The 18,577-nt window shown below is 41.3% G+C and overlaps 1 protein-coding gene across 4 annotated transcripts in view; it reads right to left on the reverse strand.

Annotated features, from left to right (window-relative positions):
- PIK3C2G (phosphatidylinositol-4-phosphate 3-kinase catalytic subunit type 2 gamma) overlaps nt 1–11,874 on the reverse strand; it is a 188,301-nt gene extending 176,427 nt beyond the window's left edge. The window contains exons 1-4 of one of the 4 annotated variants that reach the window (XM_032107350.1): nt 11,775–11,874; nt 8,285–8,472; nt 4,943–5,670; nt 164–246 (exon numbers count right to left, since the gene is read on the reverse strand). In XM_032107350.1, the coding sequence (XP_031963241.1) occupies nt 164–246; nt 4,943–5,587 (728 nt within the window). In that variant the 5' untranslated portion in view covers nt 5,588–5,670; nt 8,285–8,472; nt 11,775–11,874. Of the gene's footprint in view, nt 1–163; nt 247–4,942; nt 5,671–8,284; nt 8,473–10,184; nt 10,463–11,774 lie in introns of those variants that run through there. The other 3 variants (XM_032107349.1, XM_032107352.1, XM_032107351.1) reach the window with 3 other exon arrangements.
- Between the last annotated feature and the right edge of the window lie 6,703 nt (nt 11,875–18,577).

The following is an 18,577-nucleotide window of genomic DNA, read 5'->3' on the forward strand; positions in this document are numbered from 1 at the left end:
GGTGCATTATCCACACCTTTCAAGCCGCCAATACACAGCCCAGCCCTATGAGGGGATAATTAACTCCATCCCAGTCAGCCTCAATACACAGGGATAACCAATCCAATTAATGTAAGTAAGTGAAATGTGATAGGTGGCTGAAAACAACTTTTTCATTACTTACTTCTCCACAGCGTTGCAAAAACCAACTGTGTTCTCATTACTTCCTTGATTTGCTTCAATCAGCTGGATAGACCAACGTGCAGCCTAAAAATACCAAGAAGACCCCAGAAGAAACAGGGCTGAGTTATTTAGATACCAGGAGCACAAGGACCATAAGACTAACCTTGAATTTTGTTCCATGAGAGCTTATCATTCCTTCCCTGACTTGATGGAGCTTCAAATAAACACAAATGGCCCCATTTAGACTGCACCCTCAATGCTTTCAGAAATCACAAAGCATCAGCTACCCTGGGTAACAATTGTTTTTCCCCTCCATGCAGAACATCAGGAATTTCAGGAAAAGCTTTCACAATTCACTGGGTATCAAGGCACAGATAACTGCAAAGGCAGATACTTAGTTTACAAAAGGGAGAAGGATAAACTGAAGCTTTATGCTTCAGTGTGTTTTAATCCTTATTTTCTCTTTTTCTGCCCTGGCAGGAAGCTCAGCATCCCCTCAACCTCCATAAACCTGTCAGGTAAGTCCCTAATGCAGATAAGAGGGAGCCAGTGGACGCTACTGAACATGAAAAATCCCCACATACTTCCCGTGAACTTGGGGAGCAGAGGTCTGAGCCACTACTTTGGGTCAAGCATCCCTTTGTCTGTTTGCCTTAAGTACTCTTCAGGCAGAACATTACCTCCAGAAAAGAACTTAATACTCTTACACCTGCAAGCCCTTTCTACTCTTGTAGGTGGAGACATTACAAGGCTTAACTCTATAAAAGCTTTTAAACCCCTTCAGCAAGAGAAGTGACATGTCACAGAAGAGGAAACTGAGATGTGGCAAAAGGTTTATTTTATAATTTGAATAATAATTTATATAAAAGTATGGAAACTTATAAAAAATAACTAATAAGCAGAAAAGGTTCTTTTTGGCTGGACAAGAAAGTGCAATATGCATTAAAAGATGCAGGGTGGGAAATTTTAGTTATAGTTTAGAAGATGGGATGATTATAAAAGATGATAGATCTGCTGGGAGCTGGCTGGTGGGGAAATCACAATGGCAGAACTGAAAGCTCAAAAGTCAGAAACCTTACGTCAGTACAATGAGACCCAAAACTGATGGTATATAGTATTCTCATTACCCACAACACCACACAAAGCATTAGGAGAGTGTTTATGAAATTTAAAGATGCTAAGGGGGAATCATCAGTAGAGGGGAAAATTGAAATTGTCTGGTAGGAAAAACAGTGGATAAACCTGAGGGTGTAAATAAGAGAGTAAAATTAAATTTAGCAATCAAAATCAGTGGTCCATCATTCCCTGGTTCTAAGAACTGCTGAAAAAGATCCTTCAAAATCCAGGGAAAATAGAACACCTCCACTGGTTCCTTGTTTCCATTTTGGTTAGGCACCTACCTTACAATTCCCCTCATCAGACAGTAATAAGAACCTCTGGAGGACGTTCACTATTCAGAAATTATGAGTGATTTGGTAACAGCAACAGCCTCCCAAAATTACCTACTCATTACAAAAACCCCACAAAACCAACCAAAGGCTCCTTTTCCACCTCCAGCTCTGTCCTTGCAGAGCAGGAACAGTGCCCTGGAAAAAGTACATGGAAAAAGAGCAGTAGCCAATAAATGAAAAGCTGAGAAAATTAATCCACGGGTAAGAAAAGATGAGGCTGGAATACAGCATTAAATGGGACTGAAGGTGTTACAAGAGCAAAACCACAACTGCAAACTAAGGAAGGCAAAACGGAGAGGAATTGCGCAAGAAAAAAGGGACAAGTCTTGGAATGCATGATTTGCCACAAGGACGTGTGTATGAATCCTCAAATCCTCACACCTTGAAGAAGAATATGATTAAATAATTACTAAAGGAAAAGAGGAGCCTGACAGCCCAAAGCTGCAACCTGGATCCTCCCCTGCAGGACACAGGAGTAACATGGGAGCTCTCTGCTTTTTTGCATCTTTGCTGGCAGCATCTCTGAGTGATTCCTAATGGCAAACAGGAATCCTGTGCAGCCTGGTAATAGTCTGCACATCTGGAATATACCATTGCTAAGTCACTCAAATTCATTCTGGTGGCAGAGGTATATAAGGTAGATAAACAGCTCCAGCTCCATTGCTGAGTCATAGGGATGAGAGCTTTAGTTTGGCCATGTCCTCTTTTCACATGTCCAGAAACTTTACTTTCTTCTTCTTGCATATAAAGGTAAGATGTTAATTACATGATCACATTATTTTTCAGTAGTACTTGAGGCTCCATGCATTGCAAACATCTTAAAGAGAGCAGTAAATGAGACAGAACTGCATATGGAGAGAAGCAATGACAACAGGGATGAAGCAACTGAATGCATCCCTTGATGACTGGAATCTTTTTTCATCCACAGAGTTCTCACATTATGCTAATCAAGTCACCTAACCTATCCTTCCAAATATGAACACTAATAGTGTATTTCTCATTTTTGGAGCACCCAAAACAAAATCATGATGTTTGGTCTGATGATGGGACTTGGTTGAAGAGATGAGTCTTGTTAGTTACTCTGAAAACATCAGAATTCAAAAGTAGATTCTAAATATCATAGATGGAGTAGTTAAATGTATTAGACACTTTCTAGGTTTTATTTTCAGTTTATTTTCAGTTTTCTTTCTAATAAGGAAAAAAATAACATCTCCTTTCACTGGGATGTTATGAAGAGAGTTTCCTTTACTATTTCTATTTTTGAACATCTGACCTTTAATGACAAGGCCAGAAAAAATTAATGTTTTCTTTATTACACTGGGCATATTTTGGTTAGCACACATTAAATAAAGCTTAGGGCCATACAACTGCATCCAAGAGCTAAGGATCAGAATACCAGTGTGATTGCAGCAGTGTGAATATTTCATCTTGCCCACCTATGGCCCACCTCAGCTCTAATCTTCATGTCTCAGCATCCTTTGTATTTCACTCTGAAGTCTTGGTTCTCGTCTCCTACTACTTGGATGCATTATTTACTTGTTCTGGACCTCACAAATCCAACTTGTGCTCATTCTTTTGCTGCGGTGTTCCACTTTTCCAACCTTTCTGATTGTCTCACTCGGCATCAGGTCTGTCACCCCGCAGCACTTTCGGTCTTTTCCAAAACTCCCAGCCCAGCAGCAGTGAGTAACTGCTTTACAGCCTTTTTTTGCACTTCCCTTTCTCGAGTTTCTCTCACTCTTATTTTCCCTTATCATCTCAAGGTTCAGCTGCCAGCCCCTTGCCTTGGCTCTCTTTCTATCCTGACATGGCTTTTTCTCCCTGAAGGAATTCCTGTGACCACACTGATTTTATGCTACAATTCAATTCACTCCTCTCTCCCATTTCTTCCTCTTTGAGCTAAACAGCTCAAATACTTCCCTGACTTAATCAAATCCTCCCACACACTCGATTGTAGTCGCCCTTGACTCACTGAGCTCTTCTCTTCCCTCCCCTATAATTCTCTCCTCCACCGTCACAGAAGCGTTTCTGCCTGTTCTTAAATGCTTGCTTCCTCTAGCACCTCTTCTTCCCATCCCAGGATTTAATCTCCTCCTGCTCATTTGTATCCCACTATTTTCTGCTTTTCTCCTGAGAAGGCTTGTTCTTTTCATCATCATGTCAGCATGCTTTAGTTTTCCTATAATGAGTAAAAAGCAACAACAGCCTTTTGTCTCTCCACCTATTCTTCCCCTCCTCTTCTGTATTCATCACGGAAATTCTAAAATGAGGTGCACAGGATTAGTCTTAAGAGTTCTTGTCCTCAGATATATTTCCCCCTGCTGCCTTCCCATCTGTCTGGGCCTGCATATGTTTACTTTTATAGTTCTCCTTATTCAGAGACACAGAAACAAGTCAATCAAATGTCTCTTCTCCTTTGCTTTATGATACTGTGGTCACTGGGATTTAAAAGCAGCAGGTGAACCTAAACTGTCTTTTAATATTCATGGTGCAGAGGTATCCTGTAGGCTATTTTAGGATTCCTATAATGATTCAGAATGCTAACAAGGACTGGAGGAAAGGGAGGATTTATCATTTTCTTTTCCCTTCTCCATATCAGGATTTTGAAAGAAAGAAAATGAGGACAGATATAACATCACAGAGAATCATGGGAGTCCCATAAGACACAGTTATTAAAAATGGCAAAAGCACAAATAGAGCTATGAACACCTGATGAAGGAAGAAAAAAAGATAAAGGATTTGTTTCAGACCGACAGCTAAAAGACAGAGTGTGTGTCATAGGATCCAGCTTCCACAGTTAGAGTAGATGTGTCTATTTTTAGAAAATAATTATGCACATGGAAGTACATGCAGAACATGGTGAAGGCAGGATGGGCTATGTTTCATCTCTCAGGATCAGGATATGTCAGACAGACTAGACACAGAGAAAATAATCTGGCTCAACAAAAAAAAAAACAACAACAAAACAGATTCAACATAATGTATTGTTATTTTGAATCTCAGGTTTCATATCAGACCATAAAGATTAGTCATCTTACCTTTCAAACACAACTTACTCTACATTTCTGTACTTATCCTTCTGTGGTAGTTTTATGGTTCAGTGAGCCATAAAATGAGCCTACTGGAGCATTCTAGACCATAATCTAGATTCTCTTCTGGTATAAAATGCTTTTGCTTCCCCTGAGGCATAAATGTTTTATTTTTCATAAGGTCTTTAAATTAAGTGCTTCTAATCCATGTTGCAACACTGTGAGTGAATACACAAAGTACAAGGACACAAACAAGAACAAAAAACTTTAAGTACTGTTAACATAAGAAAATGTAAATACCTCTCTGTCATGTCCAGAGCCCTGGGGCTGGGCAGGTCCTATGCTGCATCTTCTGGAGGTGCTGGTTAAAAAAGCTTCCCCATTTCCACCTTCTTCTCTCACTTTTTGTCCAAATGGATAATTGTCTAAGAAAACAGGACTTGGAGCATCCAGATTGTCAAAGCCTATCTGAAACCCCAGATTTATGTTGCCTGTTTCTATATTTGAAACTGAATTTACACTATTCCTTCCATGGAGTTCTCTCTCGAGATTGTAGGGGTGGGAATCCACCACAGAGAAGTTTCTGCAATCAGGTAGCAAAGAAGATCTGAAGCCAACCATGGGTGGCACGGTGCCTTGCTGCCAGTGAGAAACTGGATTTCCAGGGTAAAGTTCTCCATAAGCAACGAGAGGCTGACCATGAAGATGCTGGTCAGGCACAGTGCGATTGAAAAGGTCTGACGGGAAAAACATTTCTTTGTGGTGATGTGGATGAGATGAGCCATAAAAAAAAAATTCATTGCTGACTTCATCAACAATTCGATCGAATCCTAGAGGGATGTCTCCATCAGAACCAAAATGGTACATTGGGGAAGATGCCTGGTCCCCAGGCTGTCCTTCACAGAACTCACTGTGTGAGAAGGGCACCCTCCCAAAGTGTGCCATGGCTGATCACTTCAGTCCTTTTGGTCCTCAGGAAAGTCTCAGAGTTCCAAGGTCAAGAGAGCAATGTTTGGACCTGGAGCTACCTGAAATGAAGCACAGAATGGAAGTTAAACCCCAAAATATATAATGTAATGAAAGCACTACAGTGCTTTGGTCTTTTTTGCTTTAGAGCTTTCTCCAGAGAGTGGAAATATTTTCTTAAGGTGAAGTTAGATTATTCTTTTGTCTGATCCTTATTTCCAGACATATTATTATTACTATAGTTGTAATAATAATGCCAATAACAAATTACTACTATTATTATTATCCTCAACTCCTAAATAATAGCAACAAGATGCCTGCAACAACTGATCTAAATATTAAATACTAATTCTGACAAATATAAAAGAAAATCTCCATGCTTTTCCCCATAATTTATACACTTGCAAAGCACACAATTCAGGAATATAAATCCAGCAGTTAGGAAGGCTTTGTCTTAATGGTTGTCAATTTCACTCACATTTTCCTCTTTTTTGTGCTTCCAATTCCTTCATATTCTACCACTTTTTATCTTAGTGCAATCAGGTGAAGAAAGTTAAGTCAAAGAATACAGAAGACATGGACCTCCAATTAATATTCAAAACACTACACCCCAAAAGCTAGGAGTTTAGTTCTACAACCAAAGTCTATTCTGGGCCATTTGCCCTCAAGGCCTTGGCCTGTTTCATTTACTGACACAGATGTAGCCTAAAACCCACAAATGACACAGAACAGCAATACTACACACTGCACACAGTTGTGCTGGAGTACATTATCACCTAAAAGAAACAAAACCATCTGATTTAATAAGTCAATAAAAAAATGTATTCCCAAGCAGGAATGGAAAAAGCTATTGAGATAAAAAGTGTGCTCAGAAATTGCTAAAGCTTAGCTCCACAAATAGATTTTCCATTAAGTCTCCAAGATACTGTATTAGTTTAGATAATAGCATCTTGCAATGAAAATCTGTGTTACAACAGAAGGTATTCATCCCAATTTTATTTATTTTTGTTTCATTTTAAGTCAAACTCTAGGTGACACAAGCTTCTGTCACCCAGAGTGTGGAATGAGAAGCGAAATGAAAACTTAAACAGGCTGAAATAAAACCTGCAACTCAGAGGCTGGGCTACTCTTTCAAACACTCCACTTAGTAATTCCATGTGTTGCGTGCTTTGGTTTGCTTTAGCAGGGTTGAAAAAAACCCCACATTTATGAAACTACACCAGGCCACACAACCAAAATGATGCATACCACTCTGAATGGTGATATAAACTGCAATTATGGTTTTGCAGCTTTCTCTCAGAATGAATCCTGAAGTCCACTATGCTTTTAGATAAAGATGACACCATTTAAAAAAAAAAAAAAAAATCGTAACAGGAGTTTCTTGTATGAAATTGTTCCCATTTACAGCTTTCTCCGTTTTTCATTTCTACAGCAGGTAAATAAAATAAAGAAAATAAGAAATAAAATTATATAGCCATTAAATCAAGAAGTATAAGGTCTTTTACTGGTTTTTTAATTCATCTTAAAAATTGGAATGTTTCAGGAAAATATAGAAGATAAAATAATGAAATCTCCCTCCAGTCCCATCTTCCTTAAAAAAGCTTGGCTGTCTGGAAGACTGTAAGGCCCAGAAAATACAATACCTTTTACACCCTTTCAACTGTTTCTAAAATACTTTCCTTGAATTTCAAACAAATTCTGTTTACGATGACACATAAATGTCTAACATAAAACCTTGCTCATTCACCACTGTGGCTTTCTGTAACCTCTGCACAGACAAATATTCACACACAGAGCCCAGCTCCATCTGTCTGTATATCAGTGCTTGTCTCCTTGCTGTCCAGGAGAAGTATTGCTTTCCTGCTGGAAACACACAGAGTTTAGCTGCAGTGCCAAAGGCTGCTCTGTGCATCCTGCCCCTGCTCTCCTCGCTGGGCTGGGAGCCCACCTGGATCAGGGCACAGGGAGGGTCTGGCAGGGAGCAGACAGTGGGACAGCCTGGTTTGTAGCATGGTGCCTCTTTCACATAGGCTTGTGTTTAAAACTGACCCCGGAGAGTGGAAGCTCAGCATGCTGTGGTGCAAGTATCGGTGGTGTAAGTTGTGCTAGTTTGGTCAGAACCACCAGGCTCTGTATTTGGGCCTTTTCAAAGCAGCATACAAGGTTCAGGGAAGGATCTGGCTCTTTGCCAGCCACTATTTCACCGAGTCTTGTCAAGCACAGTGATAAAACAATTTTCAAAAATCACTAAAGAGGCAAAATTTATATGATTTTTTTTATAAAACACTTAAGTTTTTAGTTTAGGGTTTTTTTTTGCATTGTGGTTTCTCAATTCGCATTGAATTTTGGAGGGCTTGGCTTTTTTCTCTTACAGCTCTGAAGTCCTCCTTGTCCTTTTGAATGACAGCTGTATTTTCACATAATCATGTGGTTCTGGGATCAGGGGTTTTAAGGGAGAATCCCAACCAATACTGTAAAATATCCACTACAAACCAAGGGACTTGAGGGTCTCACGGCATTGTAAGCACACGAAAATACTTCCACACTTGGACATGCACATGAATCCTTGTAAAAAACTTGGCACACTGCAGGCTCGATTTTCCCTTTTACCACATCCCAGGAGGAGATGATTGGATCACTTGCTAAGCAGTAAGAGTATCTGCTGAAACTCCTTACCTGAAACACAACTTGTTAGAAGGATGTACAGCCTCCTGTGCCTTGCTGCTCACAGACACTTTCAGCTGCCCTATGTGCTTTCACTATCAAGGAGGCGTAACTCTTCCCTCAGGAGCTTTCCTTCCTGTTTAACCGGTTCATGGCGGTGATGATTCTTTTCCCAAGTCATCCCTCAGGGAAAATTCCAGCTGCAGTAACAATAAAAAGGTAACACCTTATCTATTCTCTTTCTTGATTTGGAAACCCAACCATACTTTTTTTTTTTTTTTTTAAATATAGTGGTAGATTATCTCACACTTTCAGTGCTAGTTTCCAACATGCTTAAAATAACAACTTCATTGAAGGGAAAGAATTGCCTCTTAGGAACACTTCTGCACAAGACAGGATTTTACTCTACTCCACACAGCTTCCACCTACATGCTCCGAAAGGAGCTCCCAGCTCCAACCACAGGGGAGGGGGACAATACAAAACTCTGATGGCAGAGTGGCCCTCTGGCTTTGGCTCCTCACTGTGCAGAGCTGGGGTAGTATAATGGTGGAAGAACCTCCCTTATGTTGGGATGTTTCCCAGGGACCAGTGGGGACTTGGCTCTCTGCAAAGGGCCTGAAGAGCTGGAATAAACACAGCACTGGCCACGTCCATCTTCCGAGACCTCAAAGAGCCCAGGACCCTCCATAAAAGGGAGCAGCAGAGGCCACTCCAGACACAACACAGAGGGAGTTCCCTCAGGGACCATTTGCCTTCACACTTCATACCATTCCTTAAAAAGTTATAAATTGCTCCACTGAAGTGGCTATTCAGAATTCAAACAAATCCCAAGGTTGTAACATGCACGGAAATACCCTCAGAAACAACGAGGGAATAAGTGTCAACAAAACTGTATTTTGGCTAGAAAAAGCCATGCAATAAGACGGAACAGATTAGGATAAAGCATATAAAGTTAATAATTAATATCAGATATCTTATATCTGAAAAACTGAAGTAATAATTTGATAAAGCAGTACAGGAAAAAAGCCCTAGCCTTTAAAGCATAAAAACTGTCAACAATGTCACTGTGATTTAAATGCAGTTAGACAAGGACAAAACTTATTTCAGTTGGTGAAAGGTGATGCCTTTTTTGTCATATATTCATATATTCTCCATATATTCTCAAAATGTCAACTTGCTCCACAAGCTATTTGGTGGCATTTGTGCTGTACTGTACTCATTTCCAGTGATTACTGTGAAGTGATCCTGAGAGAGAGGAACACACCAATTTTAGGAGCTGCCATTTCAGAGTTTGTGGCAGTGGGGTGTTGCTTCACCTCACGGCGATTGGGCACAGCTAAAGGAGGAGGACTGAGAAAACAGGAAACGCGCATGGGAAGAGCGCCAATTCCCAAGCACACACAGAAGGCTACACACATAACACAAACCGAGCTGGGACCCCTCTGCCTCTCTCCCCACGGTGATTTCTAGGAGAAGGCTATGAAGGTTTTTTTGGGGAAACACTGAACATTTTCAGAATTTTCTCAGGCTCTTAGGGTGGCTATTTTTCTGTTTCGTGCTTCCCATTAAAGGAGCAGACAGGGAACTGCTGAGTCACTTTCTACCCTAATTCCTCCTAGAACTACCAAGAGTTGTCTCCTCCTCTTTCGCTGGCATGTGGGACAAAATCTCCAGAGACAAAAAGAACTAGACAGTCCCTGGGATGTCTCCTCTACTCCTGTTAGATACTCTCGCTGCTCCACCACCCGGCAGGAGCGGCAGCTCGCTCAGATTAAGGAAGAATCGTGGATTTGATTTAGCTGTGCACTTTGGAGCCAGGTCTGATACGGAGCTGCAGGGAAAGAGCTGGCAAAATAATCACCGCACCCCCCCCAGAATGGAACACACTATCTTCAGCAGGCTTTTACTCACAGTGGTGCTTCACGGGCAGTTTGGAGCTTTCTGAAACAGCACTCTTGCGTCTGAAGCCTCCAGGCTTCGAGTAATAATAGGCTTGCAAAGGGAATGCAGCAAAGTGTTTTGGCAATCCGTGGGGATGGAAACTGGCTAAACAGAGAGGCAGTGAGGAAACTGCTCCATTTCATAAAAGCTGCGTCCTTCTGTGCTACTATTCTCCAGTGCCACCTACTGTTATTTCCCCAAAACTGTGAGGCAGGGAATAGAGATCATTGTGTCGAGCTCGGTGGCAGCTAAGCTTTATGTCTGGCTACAGGGAACACCGTCTTATCTATCACCATCGCTGACAAACATGGTCCCTCTCAGAAAGCTGTTCTTTTTGGGAAAGATTCATGATTGCTGAGGTCCTGCTTGAAGAGGGTGTGATATTTCTCCTGGAGCAGTGTATCAACAAAACTTCATAGATACATCAGGGTTTTTCCATGTGCTGGCAAGAACAAATGCCAAGATGTTGTGTTTAAGCAGCAGCTGAACGAGAATACTGGTTAAAAAAAAAAAAAAATTAAAAAGATTTTGTTTTGTATTACAGGCCCTTATTTCTTTCTCACAAGTTTCATCAAGCAGGGGTTATGCCTTCCTAGCTGTTAAGTAAAACCCAGCAGAGTAGATGCTGCCGGGCAAAGAAAATAAAAGTTGCAACAGACACAGTACAGCGGTTGAGTCACTACAATGATTCATCGGTAAAGGAGACATTTGTTGTAAAGGGCAAGAAGGACTTTCAATTCTGAAAACACTCCTCACCCTCTGTTTACTCACACAGAACAAGTAAGGGAAAGGACGGAGAGGAAAGAGGGGGCGGGAAGAAAAGTTCCACTTTTATGAGAAAAACAAATTGAAAAAAAAAATTGTTTAACATAGAAAACATTTTCACAGGCTCTGATGACACCTACACGTAATATACAAAGTTACTAAGTTACCAACACCCTCCTGAGGTTTGAAATAGGCTGTTGTGAAAGATCAACCTCCCAGCCTGCACACACTGACTGCAAAGCTAGCTAGGACTAAATGTAGCCTACAGAATTTAATCTCTCCTTTTATTTGAACATCTTTTGTACTTTGATCCTCTGAAAGGAACAGCGCCCTTCAACAGAGTTGTTCCTGGCAGAAACAATTACTCCAGCTTTTAAAAAAATCAAATCGCTGAAAAAATGAGGTGCTGAAATGGAGAACAGTCTTACTGTACACTAAAATATACAGTTAAAATTAGACAAGCAGGCAATTTTTATGTGTATACATACAGATACACCCACACTCGTGTATGAAGGCTTATGTATGTGTATCTAAACACACATGTATATGCATGCAAGTGTATATACGTGTACACATACAGAGATCTCTCTATAAAAGCCTAAAATATGTGCATACATACAAACGTCTATTGAATGCTAAGTGACCCAAGAAGAGAGCTTAAATGATTCAGAAAAGAAATCAAACCACAAGTTTCAGCTGAAAGTCAAAAACCCTGAAGCTGAGGAGCGCTTAAAGTCAAAGCTTTTGCTCATAAGGCTTCATAAATTTCACTTAGTTTTCTTCCATTTCTCTTACCTTCTCTGATTTTTCCACTGCTGTCTTTTGCTGTTCTTTCTGTCTTCCCAGTCCAATGTGTCTGCCCAGTGGCTTTCTGGGAAACTCACTCCGTCACTCCAGTGTATTCAATAGAGTTTGTTGACCTTCTAGAAACTGTTCATACCACAGACTGTACAAATAGAAAAACAGCCTTGTGATACTGGCACACTGGTAAGGTAAGCTCCTAGCCATGACAGCAGGCTTTCCCTATAGAAAATTTAGTGAGCTGGCTCATCACTGTTCCCAAGACCCCCTTCCACTGCAGCTCGTGGTGCTTGGGCCTTCTGCAAGGCCGCCAGAGGAGAAGGAGAGCAAAGAGTCCCCCAAAGGACAGAGCTCAACCACTGACTCTGGCAGACCAGGGCTCTCCTGTCTTTACCAAAGAAAACCAATTAATAACTCTTTAAGCATAAAAATAAAGGTCAAAGGAGCTGACTCTCCCTCTGCCCTGCCCTGGTGAGAACTCACTCGCAGGTCTGCATCCAACTCTGGGGTCCCAGCACAGAAGGACATGGAGCTATTGGAGTGAGTCCAGAAGGTCAGAGGGATGGAGTACCTCTGCTATGAGGAAAGGCTGGAAAAATTCATCCTGGAGAAGAGAAGGCTGGGGTGACCTTGTTGCAGCCTTTCAGTACCTGAAGGAAGCCTACAGGAAGGATGAGGAGAAACTTCTTGCAAGAGCAGATAGTGACAAGATAAAGGGGGATGTCCTCAAACTGAGAGTAGGTTTAGATTGGATAGCAAGAAGAAATTCTTTACTATGAGGGTGGTGAGGCTCTGGAACAGGTTGCTCAGAGAATGTGGATACCCCATCCCTAGAAGTGTTCAATCCCCTTGCATGGGGCTCCAAGCACCCTGGGATAGTGGAAAGTCCATGGCAGGGAGGTTGGAACAAGAAAATCTTTAGGTCCATTTGAAACCGAACCATTCTATGATAGAGCCCTCTAAAGCCAAGGAATAGCTTACTTAGACAATATAAACCTTTCTTCTATTTGCAATATTGCACATATTGCAGTATTACAACAGCTTAATGACTACAATATTTCTGAATTTTCCCTGAACTTCTTGCATGTGGTCAGCTTCTTATATCTTTCCTCCAAGTTTAATTTTACTGTCATAATTGCTCACAGTAAAATTGAAGCTGTTGCTTAAAAAAAAAAAAAGCAAACAAAAAAACCAACCATATGGCTTTTATTAAAAAAAAAAAAAGAGTTTGTGGGTGTATATGTAATTTTTTAAACCAACTGAACAGCATTCCTTATACGCAATTCAGGACATAAAGCATCTGCTTAGATAGCTAATTTGGCTGCATACTTAGGTTGCCTATGCATGTCAGCAAAGCATTCATTACTGTTTTCATTACAACTTTACCTACAGCATGAAAGCCAACAATAATTTACTTAAGTTTTCACATAAATAATGCAAAGGGATGGCTTACCTGCAATAAAACATATTTCTGCAAACTCCTGTGTGGAAATTAAGCTCACAGCAGCTCTCTGCCACAATTGGACCGGCCCATGAATGAGTGGCTGGCAAAGAGATACTTGCAGAGCTGAGAACACAGCTTCATCTATCAGCCCAAAGTACCTTCCCCATCAATGGGACTCACACACACACACACACATTATTCTTAAATACCAGCTGCTCTCTGCTGTGTCAGGCCCTGTGCTTAGGCTGCTGGTGGTTTTACTAATGATGTTTTTGTATGTATGAATCAGGAGGGCATAAGGAAGACTCTTCATTCCCTGTCTAGAATTAAACAGGTGAGGTGCCTTCCCTAGGGCTGGACAAGACACTCCCACTGTGGCACTTGTGCAGCAGCAAGCATACACCCTGCTTGATACCAAAGGCACTCATCCCACTGCAGCAGCCATGACTTGGATTTGTTCTCTGTCTTGCACTACTTTGGGCAGCCTGGGCAACCCTTACTGCTCCCACTCTTTTGGCCTCCCCATCTTGCTCTGTGTGCCTCTCAAGAGCAGGAGTGGGTCAGTGCAGGAAGGGAAGCAGCAGCACGGTGCTTCACATCAGAGGTGAGCTGCTACACCTGTACCCCTGGGGAGAACAGCAAGGTCCTGGGGGAAGGGCAGGACAAAATCCTGCTGAAGCAGATACCATGGGGAAGATAAAGGAGGAGGAGTTCATATCCATGCATGGTGGTTTCTACAGGTGGCCGGTGTCTTCCAGGGATAGGTTCCCAGCTCACAGTGAGGTCAGATCATCTGGCAAGCATTGGCTTAGGAAAAGAAGAGAGAAAAGCAAGAGAGCTCTACTCATCTGCACCCATTCAACAGCCCACAAAAAAACCCCCCTCATTCAAAAGCTCAATAGTCTCTGCACAGGCAGTCATTTCTGGTACTTTTGGGTGGGGGTAACTAGTATTAGAGAAACAAATATTAACATCCATCACCATGGCCTACAAGATGGCCAAAATCACCTGCACTAAGTGCATGAACACAGACAGGAAGAGACACACTCTTCACCTCAGTTACTGGGGCAAGTGAAAAAAACCAGGAAGCTCTGGGTGCATTCCCTACATTCAGTAGTAATGTCTCATCACCCCTGCCCTACCAGTCTGTGCATAGCTCATTTCACTCTCCTTTGTGGCTCATGCAAAATAAGGAACCTCAGTTTAGAAGAAGCTTTAGACTGGTGGTGACTCTGTTATAAAGAACTACATCACAAGCAGCACAACTATCTCCCTTCTTTCCCAAGCAAGTGCTGACCTTACCAGATCCACCCAGTCCCAAGAACACCAACACTACCCTGCTCCTTCCAGTTCTGGCAGTGGCACCACAGGAGCTGTCCTGATGGCCCGGACCCTGACTGAAAACTGCAGCACTCAGGTCAAACATGACCCCGGGCTATGCCTAACAGCAAATGAACACAGAACTCACTGCCATTTCAGCTTTCATTAAGGGCTGGCTGGGTTTTTTGAGGAGGAGGGGACAGAAATTTCAGAATGTAAAACAAGCCATTTGACCCTGTAGGTTGGGAATTGAAGACATAAAACAAAAAACAAACTAAAACGAAAGAAACATGAAGAAACTTAAATGCACCGGACATTCAGGTGCTGAGGTGTGATCTCAGAAGGCTGTGCTCAGGCCTCCAGGACATGGTCTAAAATAAGATACCTGCTGTTCCACAGCAACATGCCCTTCCTTTGAGGTGTAGTGTCACAGCAGGTTACAGTCACTGAAATTTGAGACTCTAAGCATGATTTATCTTGCTCTTAAAACAAGCCTCATCCAAAGGGCTCCTTGAGCGTCTGCACTTCCTTCCGAGTGCCTCAATTAACTGTGCCATGTCTACATTATAGCACCAAGTCCAGGAAAAATCCAGACATCCTAGGCTGAGGCTGGAGCCCACTCATAATAGATAACACACTTGTAATACATTGCTCGTGTCTGCTGCAGACTAGGAATAGCTCTCTCATTCTTCACTTGGTTGATCTAGTTTTATATCCCTGATTCAAATGGAGTTATGCAAACTTCACATTTGCTATCAGGCTATAAAGAAGCCTATTGTAACGAGGTAATGCTTTTCTTAGATGTAAATGTACATGCAAAATAGAAAGAGCTTTGATACTGAGATTTTTTTCCCCCTGAGGTTCAAGTATTATATCATTTTAATAATATTCCATTTTCCTGTTGCACTCATTTTTAGAACATCTTTTGTATTAGCTCCGAGTATTATAATTCCTTCAAAATTCCTCTGGAGGGCACTATTACCATAACTATGCAATTAGCTACAGATGGATGTAATAGAGATAAACACTAAATAGCCTTGTTGGCAGGAGGCAGAGTGTCATTTAACCAAGACAGCTTCTTTATTGCTGCCTGGGTTGTTACTCTGCTTTAGAGAGTATGGGAAACCTTAGTTACAAAGAGGAAGAGAATTTAGAAATTAAAATTGTAGAGGTTTGTTTTTCAAAAAGGTGCTGTGGATTTGTTTGGGGTTTTTTTCCCTATCGTTGTCTTTGTTAGCAAGTACTAGAATTTGGTATAAGCACTCAAAGGCTTTGCAAAAGTGATGTTTCCCAAGGCACAGGATGATTTGTGATCTTTTGGGCTGGGAAGGGATGGAGGAACTGATTATCTTGTGGGCTCTTCCTGCTGTCCTGCTCCTGTACTCCAGTCTCTTTCTATTCCCCACAGGTGCCCTGTTCCACAGCGCAGAGCAAGGTCATCTATTCCTCCAGGATTTAGAAAAGCCAGTGCGACATGAAGCAAGGGAAGGATCACATTTTGGAGCTAGGAAAGCGATTATGACACACCAGGGTTTCTTAGAAGCTGCGTTTTCTTTCAGAACTGAGAAGGACATCAGAAGCGAGCCTCGCAGCTCACCGGAAAACTTTTTCAAAACAGGAAAAAACTCTTGAAAGCTTTGAAAGGTCAACTTGAAAGTGAACGCGTCTGCCTGATCCGGCCGCCCTCTTGTGATCACGGAGTAGATTGCAAGATCATTTCATCGGAGTGCTCCGAGATTTCTTCAGGTAAAACAAGTGGTGAACTGCGATCCTCAGGGCTCCGGGTTTGACTTGTTTCGTGGCGGGGAGGTTGTGTGGGATTATTCCCTCCTGCATTTTCTGGGAAGCATCATAATTTTGTGCAGAAAAGAGATTTTATTTTGATTTTCCTACTTCGTCTTGTTCCTTTTCCTTTTATGACTTGCACAGATAGTTAGCTCATCTATTTTCCAATTAGGCTAGAAATTATTCGAGCAGGTGAAATACTTGTGTGAGAGTTAAAAGGATCTTGGGATATTATATCATGTAGAAAAAAATAACTGATATACCATGGTTTTAATTAGGTCATCAAGCAGAGAAAAGATGGAAGGGTATTTTTCAGTTGTGACAGGAATTAGGTGTAACAATCTAATGTTACTGAGAATCAGCAGAATAAAAAAAATCAAAACAAAACAGAAAAAAACCCTATTAGAATAAAAATAAATAGAGGTTTTTAATTAACTTGTTGTGAACTTAAGTTTGGAACTGCACTGGTATTTTCAATTTGTAAAAATTATCCTTGCTCATTTTCATTTATTCCTTCCACATTTCAGCCTGAATTCTCATTTATTAATGATCACCTAATTCAAAGTCCTCATACCTGTGTTTTATTTCAGGATCTTTCCTCCTTCACAATATCTGCATTGCCACACCGAACACTCACAGCTTCTCTTAATCACTACCCTCTAAATGCAATTGAAGCATTTTGGTTTAGATTAAAAGATTTTTAAAAGCATAAAAAAAAAAAAAAAAGACATGAACTTTACAAATAGATGTAAGAGAGAGAAAAGAAAAAAACAAAGATAGGTCAGATTTTGGGTAGACCAACCTTGACATTGTCCTTTTAAAGCACTCCCCAGGCAGCTTTAACTTTTGCAACCAGCGCTCAAGCAGCCTCTCACCCTAGGGCCCAGTCATCTTGGCAGGATGACAGAGGTCAGCATTTCACATGAATGAACAATTTCTCCGATATATAAGGCAAGCATTCAGCTCCCTCTCTCTCTTTTCACCTATCCTTTAAAGTTTAAACCAGGGCTATCATAGGTACTGTGCCCAATGCAAGGAAAATCCCTCTTTCTATTAACCCTTTGAACCCTTAGGATGGGAGTGACACCTCAGAGTTTGATACTGAGAGACAGTAGGCACAGAAGGGCTCTTCTTTCAGCCCTCCCATACCAGCTTTTCTTTCCCCTCCACCTAGTTTCCCTTGCACCAAACCTCCCCATTGCCTCTCTAACTTAACCACCAAAATCTTGCAGAGCATTCCAAGTGTGAGCACACACAGTGAGGCCGAGGTTAGGTGCAGTACCCCGATTCACTTTTTGGATAACACATTTCTTTCTGCTTTGAATGTGACTGGCACTTCCAATCAAGGCACCAGGCAATACACATAAATTTTCTCAAACTCAAAGGGGCTCAAAATGGTCACATATTTACAAGCTGTAATCAAAGATTTAACTCTTTGGTCCTAAAATCCAAGAGACAAGCACCTTACCTGTTATTAGATGAACGATCCAAATGGGTATGGAAGCACAGTTATCTGCCCAAATTCTCTGGACAGCTCTTAGAATGCACCCTCTGTGACTTTGGTTCAAGCTGAGTGTTGAAGTAAACTGGAAAGGAGAAAGCAGAGGGAATTCTGGATAAGGAAACCTGCACTGGCTTTGCTGTGCTGTTACATAAGTAGTCAACTTCTGCACTCCCAAAATTCCAAACTCAGATCACATTTCTCTGGGTTAGGCTAGCTCTGCTTTAAACTGGGAAAAAAAAAAGAAAAAAAAAGCCATTCAGAAACAAATCTCTGGGCAGCTATTAAACACAAAATAATGATTCAGCAGGATTTGATTGACAGGTTAGATTAAGAAGGCTAAGAAAATAGTGAAAGAGAAGTTTAGAATTCACTAACTACTTTACAGCATTTAGGATAGCCATGAGATAATTTTGTGGTCCCTGGAGCCACATGCTGATGTGTACCACCTCAAATTCCTGCACATAAGAAGTGCACATAGCAGACCATCAACTGAGTAGAAACAATTGTGACTGTGAAACAAACCCATCCCTCCTGAGTTCCAAATTTTCCTAAGAGCTATTATGGTCACTGCTTTTGCACCCAAGGAAAAGCTGTAAGCAGATGAAATTGTCAAAGGGCCATGAGACCTAAATTTATGACAAGAAAGGATTAAGAAATTCTGATTTTCTGAGTACCCAACTTGCCCTGTCTTTTAGAAGATTGGGTGACTAAAATGCTAAGATGTGCAGGATTAACCACAAGCCT

Source organism: Corvus moneduloides, chromosome 4 (assembly GCF_009650955.1).
Source record: "Corvus moneduloides isolate bCorMon1 chromosome 4, bCorMon1.pri, whole genome shotgun sequence".
In the NCBI taxonomy this organism is placed as follows: domain Eukaryota; kingdom Metazoa; phylum Chordata; class Aves; order Passeriformes; family Corvidae; genus Corvus; species Corvus moneduloides.